We start from the raw sequence: 21,499 nt of genomic DNA, 5'->3' as shown, positions 1-21,499 counted from the left end.
GGCTAAGTTCGAATTTGGTTCACACTATTGTTTACGGAACATAGGGCGGTTGCTGAGTAAGCCTTCATGCCGGCGTCCATTAGACGAGAAAAAATGATACCACCTGTGTGCAATACAAGAGAATCACACGGTACAAGAAACGAACTCAGAGTTCCTTAAAGTATGTTTTAGTATGATAATGTCGCCGCCCAAAAAGAAGCAATTCGGATTCCTGTGATAACTTCAAGACTACAGCTGACGTCTGTGCATAATCTGTTAACATTGTGAGTTAAGCTGTGGTGACCAGTCATGGGATACCTCCCAATATCGCGTCGGACCACCTCCTGTCCGGCATAGCGCAGCTCTACGTGGCATGGACCCAACAGGTCTTCAGTAGTCCTCTGTAGGAATATTGAGCCATGCCGTCCATAAGTGCGAAAGTGTTGCCTGTGCCGGATGTAGTGCACGAACTGACTTCTCGATTATGTCCCATAGTTGTTCTATGGGGTTCCATTCGGGCGATTTGAGTGCCCAAACCGCTCACTCGAACTGTCCAGAGTATTCTTCAAACCAGTCTCGAACAGTAGTGGCCAATTGATATGTGTGGAAACATGAAATCCATGAATGCCTGCACATGCTATCAAAGTAACCGATCCATAACCATTTCCAGTTAGTGTTCAGTTCATTTGGACGAGTGGACCCAGTACACTCCATGTAAACGCAGCCCACTCATTTATGGTGCCACCACCAGCTTGCACATTGCCTTGCTGACAACTTGGGTCCATGGCTGCTTCGAGTCTGCACCACGCTCGAACCCTACGATCAGCTCTTACAACTGAAATTGGGACTCATCTGACCAGCTCGCGGTTTTCCAGTCGTCTAGGATCTAATCGAGACGGTCAGGAGAGGCGCGGCAGACGATGTCGTGCAGTTAGCAGAGACATTCGGTTCGGTCGTCTCTTGCCGTAGTCCATTAACGCCAAATTTCGCCACACTGTCCTAATAGATACGTTCATCGTACATCCCACATTGATTCTGCGGTTGTTTCACGCAGTGTTGCTTGTCTGTTATAACTGAAAACACTACGTAAACATCGCTGCTCTCCGTCGTTAAGTGAAGGACGTCGGCGACAGTGTTGTCAGTGGTGAGAGGTAGTGCCTGAAATTTGGTATTTTCGGCACTCTCTTCACACTGTGTATCTCGGACTGTTCAATGCCCTAGCGATGTGATGTCCCCATGCATCTAGCTCCAACTACAGTTCTGCGTTCAGAGTCTGTTAGTTCTCGTCGTGCAGCCATAATCGCGTTGGATACCGTTTCACATAAATCACATAACTATAAGTGACAGCTCCGCTAATGTACTGCACAGTTACACATAGTGTACGCGATACTACCGCTATCTGTATGTTTGCATATCGCACCTTAGTGTAGAAATAATGTACGACAAACACGGACGAAACAAGGCCGAAGTACTTGGCTAGGTGTGAGGTCGTTCATGGCCAGATGTGTTGGTGGCGGTTATCAGAAAGTAAGGAGAAGCTTGTGTCCAACCTTTTTGACACCGGGTAGGTATAGCAGAGTGCAGCGGCGCTTGCGGTGACGTGATTAGACGGTTCGCGAGCAGAGGAGTCGCGCAACGATGCGTGCCACGCGCTCGGCCGGCCGCGCGCACAGCCGCTTTGATGTCTCGCGACATAAGCCCGCTGCGGACCCTGTGGTCGGGCTCGAGCTCTGCCTGCATGGCCAGCTCGTAAAGTCACCACCTCACACTCCGACCTTCGGCTATTGCGCAGTGAGGTCATCGCACGTCACACCTCTGACCTACGGTAATGTCGCCGCCCATTGAAAAAAAGTTTGTCCCTCCACCCTTCCGTAGTCTATTTCAACACAAAGATTTGAAAATATCCCCACGCAGTGTGCGCACTCAATTATCAGAATATTATAGTTTGTGTTCGACAGCATGTCATCCAATGAGGTTCTTCTCACACTGTCTAAGCGATATGTAAGTCATAGGTGCGACAGGTCAAGCCTGCATTTGCTACGTCCCAAACAGTGGTTCATATTAGTGGATTAACCTTGTTATTGCCTTGGACCAACGTACTTCTATTAAAAATGTGTAGCTGGGAACTTGGTGGCTGAGCGCGAAAGGTAACTCGCTAAACCACATGTGTTGGAAGCATAGTTGGAGTATAGTTGGAGTATCTGTAACTAATAATCCCATTAAACAAGATCCCCAGCCGAGCAGGAGGCAGTGGAAAAATTTCTTTCATGTACAGATTCGCTGTGATACTTAGAGATGAAGAGGTTGGAACAAGAGGGGATTTCGTGGAGGACCGCATCAAAGCAGACAGGAGACTGATAACTCAGAAAAAAAAAGTTCCTTTGCTTTCGCCAAGACATTCCCAGAGAAACTGAGAACGTTTCGTTATCAAGGCCAACGACCTTTGTGAGTTGATTCATTTCTAAATAAGGACTCAATCCTGACCTAACTCCACTTCACACAACACTACTCGTTAATATGTGAGCACGTGATATCGTGCTGTAGTTCTGCGAATGCCACATGGAATCGATGCCTTTTGTCGTCCTGTATCGAACACTTTCTTCGCTTTTCCACAGATCGTATTGACAGTCTCACGAGCCGAGGTTTCAGTTTGTACACTTTGTTCATCAGTAGTTGCTTTTCTCCTGCTTGAATTTTAATGTAAATCGGCTGGTTAGCATTGCGGATGTCCTGTTTGGAATGTATACAGTGCCTTTATAAGTAATCGCGACACAAGTGAAAATGATCTGTCTCCGGTGCTCACAGAGTCGTGCCTCTATCGTATTTACATCACATACATTTTGTAAACATTGTTTTTCAAAGTGTGTGTGCTGTAAACACCACAGGAAAAATGACCTTTGACCACTGGAGACAGTACCACGGGGCTCTCTGAAAGTTGTACACGTAACACACCGCATGTGTCATAGCTTACATGAATTCACCTAATTATCGAGGTTTAAACATCGGAAACGTGCACAGAAAGTAAAGAAAATTGTTCCTGCTAACAGAAAACTTGAAGTTTCAGTTGATATCAGTAAAAGCTACGATAAAGCGTAACCTAAAATGTTCGCACTTAGTCTCCGTAATGCCAGTTTATTTTGGATGTTAAGATATTTATAGCTTTCAGGGAAGTTCCTCTTGCTACGCGTAGTCGACATATAGTGATTTTCGTAGTTTACTCACCAACCAAGCAAAAACGAAATGAACAGTTGGTGGACATGAACCAAACGAAACAACATAGGTACATAGTATGAGGCGACTCAGCAACAGATTCCACGCAACCCTCTGTTTCTCAGCTTGGCGCTCATGACAACAGAAATCGTTACTATGAACAGACTAAGAACAGGTCACGTGAATACTGATTAAACAAGACCTTTGTTAAAATTAATTCTCTCGCCAAGCTGTGATCCTTGTCCCGTTGACAAGGACATCGTACAGGTACTAGTGGAATGTGGTGAATACAGACATCCAAGAACAATTACACTATGCAGTTTATTAAAAATTAAGGACTGTTTTTATCTAAGAGAGTAGCCCTTAACTCCATGAATAGGTCCATTCCTAGATAAATCTGCTATTTCATGCGTGTTTGTAAAAGTGGACGTCAAAATTTGAGGATCTTTAAGTTTCATCGCGTATACGTATGAAATTAGATTTTATGTTCAAATTCCGTGACTTGTATTGTAATAGTGCAGTCCGACTAGTACTTGTTGAGTTCAGTTATGTTTTATGTTACGTGACTGTCAGACCAAAGTCTTGTTTATATCTTCATTATCTGAAATAATTGTTTGGTGAAATGGGCTCTGCAGCAACCAAATAAAATTGAATTAAAAACTAGTACACACTTTTGTCTTTAACTGCCGTTGGCAGTTTCGCTGTCCCAAGTAACAAAACTCGCCTATTCTTTGCAGCGTCCCATTTCCTAATAGTTCGCTCAGTATTCACTTACTTAATTTTTCATCCTCTTTTTATTTTGAGTCATATTTGTCTTACCTCTTTTCAAGGCTCCATCCAGTCTGTTTATCTGATTCTCCAAGCCCTTAGCCGTCTCTGACCGAAATACGAGGTCATCGACTAACCTTGAAGTTTTTATTTCCCGAGTATTAGTTCTCTCCGAAAACTGACTAGTTTTCATGACTGTTCAACCATGTACTGGGTCCGTTGCGATATTACCATCCATTGTTCGTTTTCTGTTATCGACATTGTGCTTGACCCGATGAGCAGTTATCTCGACATTGCAGTCTTGTGTGTGTTGCGTAATGCATCTGGCTAAAAAAAAGGCAGAATTTTGGAAATTGCGTCATAGAGTAAAGGGTGGTAGTGTGTAAGGACATACGTAAATGGCAACCTCCCTTCCTCTGTCCCTTCTCTGCCGCTTTTCCGCCTGTTTCGTCTGCGGACTGTCTCCTTACGTCGTCTTGGCGGAGGGTTGTCCCGCATGCCGCGTGAGCCGAATTCCAAACACCCGCATCACTGCTGCCTCCTCTGTAATTTGCGATGAGCCAAGCCGCTGTGCGCTGTGGAAGACTGTGGGATTTCACTAACTTCACTGTATAGCCGTATCCCTAGATATAGGTCCAATATCCAGATGATTGCAGGGCGGACTGGTGAAGGCGTTGGACTTATTAGGGAGCAGCGGCGTTCAACACTGCCCTGTGATTTGGATTAAGTTCTCGGTGATACATCCGTATAAATTACGGTGAATGCCTTGTAGCTACGTTTCCATGTGCTTAGATTAATTTTTCGCTCAATTTATGGTCAAGATAAGCTTGTGCTCTGTGTACAACGACCTAGTAGCTCATGAGACGATAAACTTTCACTTTTTTTTGGAAGTTTCTGGCAGATTGCAACTTTGTGTCTGACTGGGACTCTGACCCCTAACTTGGGCCTAAAAGTAGCAGAAGTACCGGCAGACAGTGTGAGGGTGGGTCGTGCTGAATTTGTTAGGGTGGATCTCGAATTGTACGTAGTCATTTTTCGTGTGAGTTATTCAAGCAGCGCATCGTTAGGTATATTTTCTTAATATACGTGTAATGAACAGGAAGTCGGCCTATACTGAAAAAAGTGCAAACAAAAGAATACGGTCTTGCGAAAATTGACGTGACCAGACAATGCGTATGTGAAAATACGTACGATTACTTACTTAATTCTTTAAAAAAGGTGTGAAGCATTTGACGCCAGAAGGAAACCATTCGTGAACGACACAAGATTTTGATCGTTGGAATGTTTTTCGAATTCTGTGAAGCACCACCATCCCAATAAGCTGTCATGATGATGGGTTTCATTCTGTACCTACACACTTCGATGCTAACAGCTAATCGACTTAACCCATTTACCAGGGAAACCCTGCTGAACAGAAGACTACATTCCAGAATTTTAAGAGAAACAATGAAAAATGCACGAACTATGTGCTGCCAAAGGGTGTACGTAGTCATTAGTCGTACTCTGTTTTCTTAAACTGCAGATTTATTATTATTCATTTATGTATTTATTTGGAAATACAAAGCAATCACACACAGTGCCCACATAAGACTAGATCAACTGAAATGCACTTAATTTCTGTCACGGAAGAACAGATCTGTGATTAATACCGAGATTATTTTTTAGCCAGGGGATTCCTTCAGTGAAATGTCTCAAATAGGAGAACAGTGTTTTAGTAATATCAAATAAAACAATACACAGTGACTGATCAAAGTGCCTAGTTATTTTGCTCGCATCTGTCTAGCACCAATATCGCGGAATAAAAGTTTTGGCGAGGCGCCAGCCAAGGCGAGACGCCTTGTAAACAGTAGATAACCCTCCACACGTATTCGCGTTATGCCATAACCATACAGGCAATAGCAAAGTGGCCTACGGTGTGCTTATACAGGGTGATTCAAAAAGAATACCACAACTTTAAGAATTTAAAACTCTGCAACGACAAAAGGCAGAGCTAAGTACTATCTGTCGGCGAATTAAGGGAGCTATAAAGTTTCATTTAGTTGTACATTTGTTCGCTTGAGACGCTGTTGACTAGGCGTCAGCGTCAGTTGATGCTAAGATGGCGACCGCTCAACAGAAAGCTTTTTGTGTTATTGAGTACGGCAGAAGTGAATCGACGACAGTTGTTCAGCGGGAAACAACCCAGTATGAACGTGACTCGCCTAAGGTGAACGTTTTCTGTGCCATTTCAGCCAATAAAGTTTTTAGTCCCTTTTTCTTCGAAGGTGCTACTGTAACTGGACTACAGTATCTGGAGATGTTAGAGAATTGGCTGTTCCCTCAGCTCGAACAAGAATCACAATTCATATTTCAGCAGGATGGAGCGCCACCACATTGGCACTTATCTGTCCGTAACTACCTGAACGTCAATTACCCGAGGCGATGGATCGGCCGCCAGGCAGCCCGTGACAGAGCACTTCATCACTGGCCTCCAAGAAGCCCTGATCTTGCCCCTGCGATTTTTTGTTATGGGGGTATGTTAAGGATATGGTGTTTCGGCCACCTCTCCCAGCCACCATTGATGATTTGAAACGAGAAATAACAGCAGCTATCCAAACCGTTACGCCTGATATGCTACAGAGAGTGTTGAATGAGTTGGAGTATCGGGTTGATATTGCTCCAGTGTCTGGAGGGGGCCATATTGAACATCTCTGAACTTGTTTTTCAGTGAAAAAAAAACCTTTTTAAATACTCTTTGTAATGATGTATAACAGAAGGTTATATTATGTTTCTTTCATTAAATACACATTTTTAAAGTTGTGGTATTCTTTTTGAATCACCCTGTATTTTACTACGACCCTCAGCATCACGTCTGGATACTACATTCATTCTAGGCAGACACTACGCGTGGTATGGGCGAAATGCCGTCAGCATTCACATAGATTCGTAGGACATCAAGCAGTCGTCCATAAAACAACCTTTACTTTCTTTCCAAGTCGGGTCTCCATTCTATGACTTTGTTTCCATTCGACCACAAACAGTGAAGGTGGCATTGAATTTGTAGCCTCTAGAATAAACTCACTGCTAAGGATTTTACTCCCACAGCGAAGTGAACAACTACCGTACCGCTCGGATAGCCGCCACTGTTAACCCTTTATCTGTACAGTAAGTGTTATCTCTGGTCTCCGAAAAAGCGGGCGCAACCAAAAATATCAGGAAAAAGAAATATAATTAGCGATTTAATTAACTGTGCAGACAGTTAAGTGTTGTCGTACGGAGTGGAAAATGGAAGTCAAAACTCCATATAGTGCATGTAGTTGCACCAAGGCCTTCTGCAGGAAAGTACGTGAATCAGTTTAGCTTGAAAAGAGATAGGGATCTGTAATAGTATATAGCAACACGAGTCAGTAATTCTCACAAGGGAAATAAAACCATTTCTGCTGTCTTCCTTTACGACAGCGTTCTAGTAATTTCTGTTACTGTCACAGTTGGAAAGCATCAGCGTAGATAAGTGTTAAACATTCAATGTCAAGCAAAATATATGTCCACAAACGGAGAGATAATCACAACTTGTTCTTATGTGACTGATCGGAGAAGTATTACAGGCTTCAATGGGGCACTAATGAGCGTACATTGCATAAACGCTTCCCACGGAGAAGTTCAAGGTGACATAAAAAGGCCCTGGAAAAAGCGGCATTTGTCGCATTATCTTCCGAAAAAGCAGCTCTCTACTACTAAGTTGCATTCATCATCTCTCTCTGTCGATCAGCTGCAATAAATTATTCCCCAGGCAGCTCTGTTGAATCGAATACATTGTTGTGTCGCGTTACAGACCTATCGTCTAGTGTTTTTTGTTGTTACGTGGCCACAAACTATAGCAAGGAAACAGCCGTGCCACGGAACTCCGTTTCTGTTAACCGTCGTTTCATCGAGTCGTCGGATTCCTCTGATACTGTCAGAAGTTCATAAAAATATGAACCAACTGCCTAACATTAGAAAAAGATTCACTGTGTAGAAGCTACATTATGCATCCGTTGTTTTTCTTCATTGATATGCTTGTTTTGATGTTCCTAAGTCACTCTCCTATAGGATTTCACAAATCCTATTAATAGCTTCTTTGAACTGTAGCATTACATGCATCTAAAGTGCTTGGATAGGAAACAAGAATGGTGAAAATGTAGTTTTTGTTGCTGAAGGAGAGTTTTTAGTAAAACGTATGCATGCTTCCGTGTGTGGAAGAGAAATCACGATGAATTAAAAATCGGTTGGGTTATTTCAAAGTAATTTCTTCGTGACTGTTGAAAGAATTATGGAGATGCATCTGACGTCCATTCGCATCTTGGAAGTTATCCTTCATTGAAAATTCTGAAAATGGTGGGAGTCACTGCGTTTTCAGTAAGGCACATCAACCTCGAAGGTGCATTTCACAACAGTGCATGCAGCGACGTAAAAGCAAAAGTAAGATCACGACAGTGCTTTGTGCTCTGTGCAAATCGCATTTACCACCCCCATAGAGCACCGTGAAGCGCAGAATTTATTGGTCGGTACTCGTAAAAAACACAGCGTCCTGCCACCCAGTGCTTCCAAACCAGCTGTAAGTCATTCGATGTTTATAGTCACAGCTAACTATAAACGCGTAACTTCTCGTGTATGCTGCTGCATGGGTGCAATACACGGAAACCAATAGCCTCAGATTTTATTTACGTGTGTTTCAGGTACGCGTCGTTCACATTTGTAAACATGCACCTTCACCTGTTTTTCTGTTAGAATAAAATGTGGCTTTTTATTATTTCTTCGTTTTGTTCGTAAGGACTGCGTTTAAGCTTAGTAGTTGGCGTGATGGTTTTTACCATCTTACCCTCGCCAAATCTCTCTTTTTCGCTTATCTGACAATCTTAGTAGCCTTCTTTTTAAGTTTCTCCGTAAGTTGTGGTTTGTTACTGGTTTCGTAAAGTATAAACAATTTATCACGATTTCCTTTAGGATATTCATATTTTGTAAAATTCCCTAGTTTACTCTAATCAACTAATTTTTAACTTTGGATTAATGATGACTAGTATTTTTTGCTGAGTGTCTTATTATCAATTCTATAAATATGGCCATAAAATTCGGAACGTAACTTGCGCGCGTTGTTAATGAACGTACTTGTTATCGTGTCGAGGTCGGATGACTTCCTCGCCGTTCAGGTACTTGCAGTTTCGTCAGTATCTCTTATGGTTCGAAACGTGGACTCGAGTCGGTAAAATATGGTCACGCTGCCCATCTCCCCATTTTTAGGTAATCCCACCATTGCAGTGCAACTTCGCGGTCTCTTCTGCGAATCGTCAGAAATTCCAAAACAACTTGTACGAATTATGCAGTCTCCGATATGGTGGATAACCGAAGCAGCTGTGCCGCTCTTGAAAGAGAAACGAGGGGAGACGTTTTGAGGACAGCGCCTGGCGGTGGGAAAGCACGCGCGAAAGCGCTAATTGTGCAGCGGCAGTAGCAGCTCGTGGCCATCACACTTTTGCCCGCTCTGTCCGGCTGTCTGGTCAGCGGCCAGGGAAAGTCATCCGGGAGAGCGGCACCCCGCCGCGCGAAAAAGAGGAGACAAGGCTGCTTAGAAACCTCCACCAAGCGGCACACGCGCCGCCGTCAAAGGGCGCCGGCATAGTCCCTACAATGATAACCGTGAGCTCCTCGTAGCACACAAATTTTCTGCACGAACCGCTGTCACTCGTCGAAGGCAGTCGTGATTCAATGTCCTGATGAAATACGACACTGAATTGCCACAGTAGGTAGGGATCTCTCAATCGCAGGTAAATAAAAAAAAAAAAAATCATCTAGTCCCCGAAAACCCCAACACACAAAGCCTCAGAAATAAAGTTCACGGGCGAAAGTCTAAAGCCCTCTCAAGTATCACAAATGAAAACGGGGAAGAAAGAAACTGTAAACTGAAGAAAAGTGCCTAGCATTTGCAGACTACTTACGTAATGAGATTCAGACCGCTAGACGTCCCAAGAGGCCGTGCCGTACTGGCTGCGGGTATTGTGCTATCGGTAGAAAAACAGTAACAGCAGAATGGTCAGTAGGCAGAGCTCACTCATACCGAATATGGACTTGCCATTGGATGTAACCTGAGTAACAAATCCATCAAGGCATTTCAATCCTTTTAAAGCTGCTCAAGTGTAATATTACTAATTAGTGAAGTGGAAACATGAAGGAACAATCACAGTTAACCCAAGCCCAGGTGGATGTAATTAACTGACGGACACAAACAATGGCTGATTGTAAAAAAATCGCATGAAATCAGCGGTAGAAATCACTCCTGAGTTCCAAAATACTATCAGCAGTCCAGATAGCGCAGTGACCGCGTAGGGAGTGAAAGAGTTGGGTACAGTGGTCGATCAGCTATTCCAAGACACATTTCTGTACGCAGTGCTAAGCGATGTTTGACGTGTTGCGGAAGAGGCATCACTGTACAGCGGATGACTGGAAACTGGTAATTTGGAGTGATCAATCACACTACACACAGTAGCAATACGGAGGAAGGCTTTGGCTTTGGCGAATGTTTGGAGACCGTTACCTAGTGCTGGTTAAACGATACTCGCGTTCGAAGGGGCTCGATTTCCTGGTAACATGGCAGAGCTCGCTACAGTATCGAGCTTATTCGAACAACCACATGACATTTGATTCGCACGGAGGGAGTGCAAGAGACATGCAAGAACTACGAACTAGCCTCAACAATAAGCTATGGCTTTGCTTAAAATTAAAAATCCCGATAATTTCATGCAACACCGGAGAAAACTATTGATTTCTACTGCGTTCGAACAAATTTGCAATACAGTTTCGCATACAGTGCCGATATGTAAGGATTTGTGCTGATATTCCCATAAAGATAACAAAGACAAAGACGTCCTCTAAAAAAGTAACACATAACTGAACCCAGTATAACATTTCAGTGGCTTGCCGAGTAGGTTTCAGATGAGCAATTCAATCCCTGAACATACATTAGAATAACAGATAAAAACGTTATCAGATTTTAATCAATTTTAAAGACGGTAACATTCAGATAAAACAATTATGAAAATAAATCAAGAATCAAACTCCGAACAAACCTGTTTTTAATAGCGAGAATGAATTACAGCGGCAAGATCCGACATGTAAATAGTACCATCAGACGTCACTAGATAGCGGGAGGAGCGAAAGCTCCAAAATAGAACAGAATCGTAATAGAAATCTCTCATTTATTAATTGCCGTTATTACGAATGACCTGCACCCTAAAAGATATTTCAGCCCCTGTTCCACAGTTATTTTTATTATTAAACTCAATACTGCATTAAGAACGCTAAGGCAGGTCGTTCTGATAGTATAAAAGAGTCATTACTTGGCAGGCCGATCAAAAGGTCGAACAGAACCCGAGATTTTCCGAACTGTGACTTAAACTGTTGGTGTGGTCCCTTCGTTGTTCATAAGGAAACGCTAAATACGGAAGGATAGAAGATATTTCACAGTACTGTCTACCTCTTGCAGTAGAGGAACAGTTTGGAGACGATTCTATTGCCATGAAAGTGCACCTTGCCATAAAGCAGCATCTGTGAAGCAAATGTTTCTGCACAGTGAGTTGCTTAAATGGCTTTGTCTGTCCATAGTCTCCACTTGAACCCTGTGGATCATCTTTGGAATGAGCTGAAACATCGACTTCGCTCCAGAACCCGGCGACCGTTACCACCTTCTCTGCCTTCAGCTCTTCAGAAAGAATAATGCCATTCCTCCAAAGACATTTGGACACCTCAGTGAAAGTGACCCTAGCAGAGTTACAGGCGTCATAAAACCAAAGTGTGGACATACCCAATATTAATACCGACTAATAGGTGTCCGGATAATTTTGATCATATAGTGTATTGGAATAGCTCTTGTTTGTGCTGAGTAGCACCATTGTTTACTAAACAATACGGGGGATGTTTTCGCCAACAGTCATGTGGAATGTAACAGATACTTCGATATTATTTCATGTGTGTTCTCTGTGTAAAAGCAAATGCCAAATGTGGTGGTGATATCAACATGAAAATTAACTCTAGTAAACCAAGAACATTTATGTGACCGAATTCCTAGTATTTACCTGCAAGAGGAAAAATATTTAGTGCTTGCGATAGGCACACTCAAAAGTCGTCGTCTTTCTTTCCCAGCATTTTCTCGTCAAGAAAATCAATGATGAAAGTGTTGTCTGACCTTATTGAAGTTCGAAGAAAGATCGTAATAAATTATACACACCATTCGTGGGTCACGTAAGGGGAACGCTAATAGTAGATTATCTGACAGGATGGCTCCATTTGCATCAACCCGAAGACAGAATGTTGGCAGTTTGAAATCCTCCGAACCAAAGGTGAAGGTCTAATCACTGTTACGCTGGAATATATAGAAGTTACAGAATTTAAAAAGTGCGAGAAATAACTTTGACAATACGTTGGGGGATCATGTTAATCGAATTATGGGATGTGGACTTCAATAAAGCAAGTGCCGGTAGCGCTGATTTAACAGCGGAACGAATACCAAGGAATGAATACCAAGGAAGACGTCCGCTCTAACGGCATTCTTCGACAACGGTCGGATGACGTCACGACATTAGGACCGTTGCGCGGCTACGGACAGACAGTTGACTATTAGTTTTCTTAAGCAGTGAACGCCAGATAATCCGACCATCTCTCTCCGGCAGCAGGAGGCGAAACATCAGTATGGACTTAAGTGTGTGGCGGCTTGAATTTAAAATAAAAAACTTGAAGTCACCAAGGGAAAGCAGTAAGTGTGTGTCTACTTTTAATTGCATAGACGTGAGAACGGTTGATGTGCATAAGGCACGTTGGGATAAGGAAAGATGTGAACTTACTGGGAACTTAATGTGATAGCGCAGCAGATACGGCTGAAGCATTGTGCTGTTTTTTTAAATCTGCCAGGGAGTTTCATTGTGCTGTTTAGTTTGGCCAGCGATGAGGCGCAGATCATATTACAGTGAAGCTCGAGACTACCACTTTACTTCCGGTGCCAAGTTTTGGGAAACGTGCTCTATAATGAGCAGTGTTGATAGACTGGAGAGAGCATGAGTAGTAACGCGGGTTAGAAAGTAGTCGGTGAGCTGGCAATGGTGGGGGAGCTTGTGTTGCGTGGAAGGCGGCACGTCTGCGCGAAGGAAGCAAGGTCACGCGTCCAGCCTGTGTGTCTCCGGAAAAGCAACATGTTTACTCCGCACGCGCACACGTCGCCTCTGGTGGGGGGAGCCCCTGTAGTGTGTTGTATCGCCTTTTACTGCAGACGTGGGCCAATTAGCGGTGCTTGATACATACATAAAGTCACTGCATTGTTCTCTGTATGCGAAGGCTAATCTCAGGAACTACTGTAAGGATTTAGATGCGGTTTTCACTGGTAGATTAACTTCACGAGTAAGGGTTGCGTGTATAGTTTACTACCGCAACACCAGGCAAGTAGATACTAAAAGTGCTACCCGTGCGAAGGCGAGATAGGGCGCTGGTTGCACATACATCCTTACTCGCAGTGAAGTGGTGTTGCAATTATTGTGCATCTTTGGGGCCAGCGGCGTAGTTAAATGAGGTCTTGGTCGTTTATAGCAACCCCTTCTGTTAGATGCTCCAACAGTTTTTTTCTCCACAGTTCTGAATACCAGTGAGGTGAGTATGGAAAACGTTTCAAGGTTTTGTGTTGTGACTCGTGAGCGAAATGTTGGGTAGGTTATTTTAATATGTATGAAGTGGGTGGTTTATCCTTACAGTCCGTGACAAAGCCAGTCACGATTATCTGAACCAGTTTTGTTATTTGAGGGTGTGTCCACTTCTTTTAATATACGAGGTATGATAAAAAAAAATAAGGGTACTTTTGTGGGCTTTATACATCCGATTTTCAAAATTATCTTTGTGGTAAGCATTTTCATAATGTTTTGCATTTTCTGTTGTTCGGAATATTTAGTTCATTGTTGACAGTCGAAAAGGTTATACATGTTTTCGAGTGCTCGGCGAGTTTTTACTTTCGAAAAAACTCCATTAAAAATGTATATTTTGCTTGGAGAATGGAATAAAGTGCAGGACCGCACTTGAAATGTTGATTGTGACCTTTGGCGAATATACTATGAGTAAGAGAAGAGTTACGAGTGGTATAAACGTTTCGAATAGGACTGAGGAAACACTGAAAACGACGACCGCCCGGGACGCTCAGGCGCATCAATTACGGACGACAATGTAAAGAAGTGAAGAGAACGGTTCTGGAAAATCTCTAATTCACTGTCAGAGTGGCTGCTGGTGAAGTTGGCATATTCTTACGTTAATAGCAAGCACTTATTCGGATGCTTCTGGCATTAAACGTGTAGCAGCAAAGGTTATTTCGAAATTACTGAATTTCGACCAAAACAACGTCGCTTTGACATCGCTCAGAAATTGCTGAGTCGACAACGATCCAGAACTTCTAAACGAGGTTATAACAAGTGACGACACTTCAGTATACGGCTATGGCATCGAAACGATGTTCCAATTACCCCAATGGACACTGCCTGAAGAGACAAGACCGAAAAGAATTACCCAAGTTAGATCACGTGTGGTGATTTTTCTCGCTGTTTTCTTAGGTTATAGTGGGATAGTGCGTCGTGATTGCCTGCCTTATGGTCGTACGGGCAATAAGGAATGTTGCGCGGAAGTTATGCGCCGTTTGCTTGAAGCAACCAAAAGTGTTTCAAAACCAATCGTGGAAATTGCATAACTAGGGAGTGGACAACATTCCGGTAGAACTACTGATAGCCTTGCGAGAGCCAGTCCTGACAAAACTGTACCATCTGGTGAGCAAGATGTACGAGACACAAAATACCTTCAGACTTCAAGAAGAATATAATAACTCCAATCCCAAAAAAACAGATGTTGACAGATGTGAAAAATTACCGAACTATCTGTTTATTAATAAGCCATGGCTGCAAAATACTAACACGAATTCTTCACAGACGAATGGAAAAACTAGTAGAAACCGACCTCGGGGAAAATCAGTTTGGATTCCGTAGAAATGTTGGAACACGTGAGGCAATACGGACCTTACAACTTACCTTAGAAGAAAGATTAAGGAAAGGCAAACATACGTTTCTATCATTTGTAGACTTAGAGAAAGCTTTTGACAATGTTATTTGGAATACTCTCTTTCAAATTCTGAAGGTGGCAGGGCTCAAATACAGGGAGCGAAGAATTATTTACAACTTGTACAGAAACCAGGTGGCAGTGGTAAGAGTTCAGGGGCATGAAAGAGAAGCAGTGGGTGGGAGGGGAGTGAGAATGGGTTGTAGCCTATCCCTGATGTTATTCAATCTATACATTGAGGAAGCGGTAAAGGAAACAAAAGAAAAATTCGGAGTAACAATTAAAATCCATGGAGAAGAAATAAAAACTTTGAGGTTTGCCGATGACGTTGTCATTCTGTCAGAGACAGCAAGGGACTTGGAAGAGCAATTGAATGAAATGGACAGTGTCTTGAAAGGAGGCTACAAGATAAACATAAAAAAAGCAAAACTAGGATAATGGAATGTAGTCTAACTAAATCAGGTGATGCTGAGGTAATTAGATTAGAAAATGAGACACTTAAAGTAGTAAAGGAGTTTTGCTATTTGGGGAGCAAAATAACTAATGGTCACCAGTCTCTGGACTGAAAACAACGCTTTCGCTCACACCTCAGTGGTCGTTCGTGATTTTTTTTTTCAGCCACAGTATTCGTCGTACATGCCCCCCCCCCCCCCCCCTTCCAAATTTCGTTCTGTTCCCGAGGGTGAAGAGAATCAACAGAGGATGTCGTTTTGCCACCATGGACGAGATAAAAACAGACTCGCTGAAAGAGCTGAGCACCATAACGAAAAGTGAGTTCCAGAAGTGCTTGCAAGATGGGAAAAAGGACTGACAAATGTAGTCTATCCTAGGGGGATTACTTTGAAGTGGACAAAGTTGTTGATCAAGAATATAGAAAAGTTCTTTAAGAAAAACAAAAATTCGCATTACTCTTTGATCATACGTCGTATATTTTTTAATTAGGACTTTTTTATTTATTTCAGGACTTTCAGCATGCGTGTTTAGAATTATCCAGTATTTGCCTGCTCTCACAGTGGCTGGCCCTTCGACTGTTTAAATTATGGTCAGCCAGCCACACGTAGCACTTTCTTCAACCAATTCTCCTTGTATTGAGTATTTTGTTTCATTACCACATTATAGTTTAAGTGTAAAGAAAGGGAGTGAACGTGCGTGTTAGCATGCTGGCCTCCACTCGTCCATTTTATTATCCGTTTTTAATATATTGATAAGCAACCCGTGTCTGTAATCTCAAACGGTCTTTAAAGTCTGTAAATATATATCTGTGGCATGTTGCCTCAAGATTGTAGCTTACAAGGAAAGAATTTCTCACAAAGTATTCATTTCATGTCGTGAAATGAGAAATAGTCGGTCTTGTCTTTGCATGTCTTGTCATTGCCCGTATTGCATTTAATGTGTTTTACTCTTCAGAAAATAATTAACTTATTTTGAGAAATGATGCAGTTCCTTCATACCCGGTAAGGCTCCGATAATGTTGGAGTTCTGGTTACAAACGCTTTCTTACAGTGCCACGATTTAAGCTTCCACTGTATAATTCAGCTGACCGTTCAACAAGCTGCGTCACATTTTGGAACAGTAGTGTTAATGTTTATTGGCGCATGATTGCAAATTTTGGTGCTTGGCTCTGAGCACTGGTTATTTTTTGTGTGTAAATAAAATTTCATTGAGAGTCTGGGAATCTAACATTTTGCTTTTATTTTTTTCAGAGCAAGTTCACCAGATCACCTACTATCCAGTTCCTAGGCAACGAGGGGGTGAGTAAATACTGAAAATTAAAACTGCTTATTTTTGTGATAATTCATGTACATTAGTTTCCCATTGTAATGAGCTAGGAAGTTGGCTTTGCATAATATTATGTGGAGATGTCCCTGTGAATCGCAGTGGTGAATACTGCTAACATCCTCTTGATCTAAGAAGTAACATAGTGAAGTTTCAGATAGTTTTTTTTTCTTCGGGCTTACTGACCTGTGTAATCTCGCATCCTAATATTTTGGCTGTCAGCTTAATGACTTCGTACATAGTTAAGCGAAGATCATTTTTACCGGAAGGCAAGATATGCAACTCTTTAAATACCTTTGTTACAGTTGCACTACGTTTGTATTTTACAAAGGAGTGAGTCGTGAGTTCCGCTCTTCAGACATTTTGCAGTGTTCGGTACTTAAAAGGGTATTCACTGTCTGAGCTGGACATCTGTTCTGGTAATGGTGTCGTGGAAAGAATTAAAGATCTTTCTTACCAGGGTGGTAGTATTTAGCATTAATGAATTTTAAGACATGCTTTATGCAATAAACAGTTGTAACTGTATATTTTATTAGAGAGACGATCGCTCTAAGATCAGACCATTATCGGGTCCAAAAAACACAAACGCGTAAGAGGTTAAATATACAGTTCAGTATACAGAGCTACTGTTAGTGGTGGAGCAGTACACACGTATCAGAGAACTACTATTTCAGTTACGCAAGTGCATAGCCTAGATGTTTTTTGGAGCCGATGATAGCTCTTAAATCCGGACAAATGAAACTTTAAGAAAATGTATTAAAACAAAAAGAAAATGAAAATCATTTCACATACAAGCAGTGGTATCTTACTCCATGTAGCCCCGTTTAGCCGCAATGACACCTCCGTATATATGTATATGTGGCGCTGCACGTAAATCAGGGTACCCGGATCAGCTGTTTCCGATATTGTGGCCAAATATAATGCGTCGGAGAAGTCTGAGTAAGGTTCCGGTAACCCGTCAAGAAAACGTTATTCGAGGAAACGCGTGTCAGGAACTGCGGCAGTCATCGGAAAGGTTCAGGCGCTGATTTCGGAGGACCCGGGGCAATCGCTGTGGAAATTGGCGTCAGTACTGAATGTCATGACATGTTCTCGTCAAAGGAGTTCTGGCCCCCGAATAGCCCTCGACTACTATGTTTGCAGCGTTGTCGAAAGAGTTAGCAATAAGAGAAGGCACCCTAATGTCGCACCTACGCACCACTATCGAAGCAGCATTCGTGAATATGGACAGCGCTGTTTTAAGTGTGCGTGCGATCGCTTCAGGACAAGATTGAGTGCGGTCTTAGATGCACTGGTTCATAACAAGAGAGATACGAGCGCATATTGTAAATGGCTGACTGTGGACCCTTTTGGCAATTCACAAAATTTTCCGCTTTACTTTGAGTGCATGAAACACTACAGGCACATTTTAAGCGTGCACCTGTTGCCACTAGTGGGGATTCAGTTACCATCCGTCTGTCCACCTGTATCCGACAATAGTAGTTCCGTGCAATACATGCCAGTCAGAAAAGAAGGCAAATTTCGCAAGCGACGATATTTAAAAAATAAATAAATAAATAGAAAGTTTTTCGTTACCTTGCTAGATTGACACTTGATGTTTCCTAACCATTTTTGTCGTTCGAACGCCTGTACTTTGTCCCACCGTTTCCTTGAAAAACTGAAATAGCTTTTCTATTTCGCTTTTAAAAGTTTTGCCCTATTATGGAAACGCTTATGATCCGCAGTGTGGTATCTTAGTTAAACTCTGAATCGCACTTGTTTTAAAATTTATGAACTCAGCAGAAATTAGTCTTTTTTTTTTTTCAAATAACCAGTTACTAGTATTCTCTACTTTAATGGGCTTTCCACCATATGGTTAAATTCTTAATAAAATTATCTTCCGACAATTAAGGCCTGCACTAGTTCGTAGTACGATTTAGCGGTAACATGCGAAATTTAAATATAATGTAGGCTTAGAAACGATTAATTCACTTCCTTACGCGAGAGTAAAAGAATAACCAATCTGCACGATTCCCGTTCTGAATGGTCACAGTTTCTTTGTCAGTACAGTTGCAAAATCAGCGTGAGCGATATACCTACGAGAGACTCTGCATATACTGAGAAACACACATTATAAAAGTACAAAACAAAAGTCAATATCAAGAACACCCTTCTTGCTCATATTCTCTCTCTCCTAAGAAAGAATAAGACTCGTGTTGCCGTATAACCACGAAGTGAAAGATTTACCTGGCTTACATCTTTTTCGCACTTTTTACTGGATTCTCGGTTCTGTACGATTACTTCTTTCTACTATACAAGTAAAATTGAACCGCGCTTATCACCGTGATCAAAACTTGAGTTGCATCCAAGACAGAATTGCCTCGCCTGTAACATTAATGAAACCTATGCCAAACTTACATAGTACAAAGCTACGACGACTTCGCCATTGGTCAGCCTGTAACATTTGTCGTACAGTTTCCCGTTCTACCTGCCTGATTGCTCCTGCTAGAGGAGCACAGTCCCGTTGTTCTGCAGGTGGCTGGCCTTCCGCAGAGCTTCTCATTAGCGCCACAGTGGGGAAACTGCAATAATAAGGCGGTACCAAAGCGCAACCGCTGGCGCCGGCCCTGGAAAAAGAGAAGCGGACTGACTGTGGTTGTCTGTCTTACCGCCCGGTCCTTCCAACAAATTGTGTCCTGTCTACGCTCGCGCACGAATTCGTGTCAAGGCGACATTAGTTTCCTAATGCGGATGCAAATGTAACATGTGTTCACTGACGGCAATGTTTCTGTCCGATGTGTTCAACAAGAACTTCCTGCCCAACCTCTTGATTCCGTCTGTGAGCTGCTGTGAGAAGTGGGATAGCAATGCAATATTCCCTCTCTCTGAAGCCTGGCAGAAACATTTGATACTGGAGTACTGAATACAACGGGTAGTCTGTTTTAACAAAATAAATATTATGGATAAAGAAGATAAAGACGGTAGTGTTCATAATTAACAAATGATTGATTCCCTGACTGCTACTGGCTGATGTTGGGCAAGACGTGGCAGAATTGAACTAAATACGCTACCTAACTTGTAGCAGGGAATTATGCAGAGGAGAACAAAGGAGAACATTAACAGCAGTTTCATGCAAGAGAATTACGTTTCTTTTAAAAAAATACGTCTTCTGATACCAAATATTGGCATAGAACCGAGGACGGATCTCTTAAATCTCTTGTAGTACAGTGTTGCACAGAAATTATGCGTAGACAGTGCGGAAATCACGGGATAAAAGGCTTCATGCAATTGAACTGCGATGGACGAGTGAATCATTTTAAAAATGTATTGGCCAGATAAAAAATAAAAATGAGAGCAATACAAAAGTATGTGAAATGACTCTTACAAAAAGATCAGTGTAGTGGATGATGCGACTGGTATTCATGAGCTTGGGAATGGAATTAGTAGGAAGGTGAAACTGTGAAGTGATAAAATTCTTAAAATATCTAAGATAATTAGCGGGGACGTATTGCAAAACTGAGCTCAAAGAGTGACCTCTTGGTAAAAAGTGATACAGGACGACCAGAGGATTGGTATAACATGAACACCTGATAAGGGAAACGTGTTGATATTCTAAGCAATTTTTAGGCGTGTACGCGCTGGATGAGTTCATTATCAGAAGACACAATGATTATGTTATCCAGTTTCTTGCTACGAGCTGTTTCATCCTATATTTGAGTCAGTTCATTGTACCTCTACGTTTTCACGTCTGTGGCAAGTAAGGGAACAAGGTGTGACAACACAGCAACTTCTATTTTGGGAAATTTAACTCGTCAAGGGGTGCCCGCGTTAACGTGCTGTACATTGTTCCAAGCGCACTGTTAGTTTCTCAGATACGAGTAAAGTGCGTTTTGGACTCCTGTGAATCTGGTTGTCAGAGTTTTCGGCTACAAGGTATTGCTTCTTCAGCGATGGTAAATAATTAGAGGTCCAAAGGTAAATAACCTTGGTCGATGGTAGAACACACACATCTCTGTATTTAAAAAAAAAAAAAAAATATTTGGTTTTAGTTGTTCGAGCGGATGTACTTAATTTTTAAGTGGTAAGTAAAATAGAATGCCGGCAGGAGCCTTAAATTATCCACACCTTTATGGTATAGTCGTTACGGTCAGTGTTTACTTTCGAAGAGATTTCGGGGTCTATTCCCGGTGACACTATCAGATTTTTGTTGGATGAGGAAGTCCAGCACCGCTTGTGCTCATCATTTTGAGGCTTGAGAAGGCCAAATGGAATACTGTTTATATGGGGAGGGGGAGATTGGATACACAAGCTCCTTTTCTGGCATGCAAGCAAAAAGGCTTGATCAGCCTGCAAGCCGTGAAAAAACCGTTTCCGGTACCGATGTGGTGAGTACGAGGAACAAAACTTTGAAAACAACGAAACCCAGCTTATTAGCACGAAGAGAGAGTATTTTACGCACTTCCAGAGAGTAAATTGTGTTGTTCGGATTCCAAAAGCCACATAAGTTAAATGTGATATGCACAACCCGACACCGTCTAGTATAGGAGACACAGCAGTTTGTCTCACATATTGGAAATTTTAATAGTCTTCATTACGTTAGAATGCAATGCAAAGGAAACTAGATAGTGGCTTTCGGCTGACTAACAAAGATCTTCAGACAAGTTCGTTTTCTAGATATGGAACAGATTTAGTTGATACTGGA

General features: G+C 42.2%; 1 protein-coding gene across 1 annotated transcript in view; it reads left to right on the top strand.

Annotated features, from left to right (window-relative positions):
- The window catches only part of LOC126281538 (RNA polymerase II elongation factor Ell-like), a 284,770-nt gene that overhangs the window by 141,924 nt on the left and 121,347 nt on the right, over positions 1 to 21,499 (top strand). Inside the window, exon 2 of the mRNA XM_049980591.1 lies at positions 16,746 to 16,793. Coding sequence (XP_049836548.1) covers positions 16,746 to 16,793 — 48 coding nt within the window. The remainder of the gene's footprint in view (positions 1 to 16,745; positions 16,794 to 21,499) is intronic.

The sequence above is a fragment of the Schistocerca gregaria genome, chromosome 7, assembly GCF_023897955.1.
Source record: "Schistocerca gregaria isolate iqSchGreg1 chromosome 7, iqSchGreg1.2, whole genome shotgun sequence".
NCBI lineage: Eukaryota > Metazoa > Arthropoda > Insecta > Orthoptera > Acrididae > Schistocerca > Schistocerca gregaria.
The sequence above is the reverse complement of the archived record's forward strand: the minus strand, read 5'-3'. Positions and strand labels throughout refer to the sequence as shown.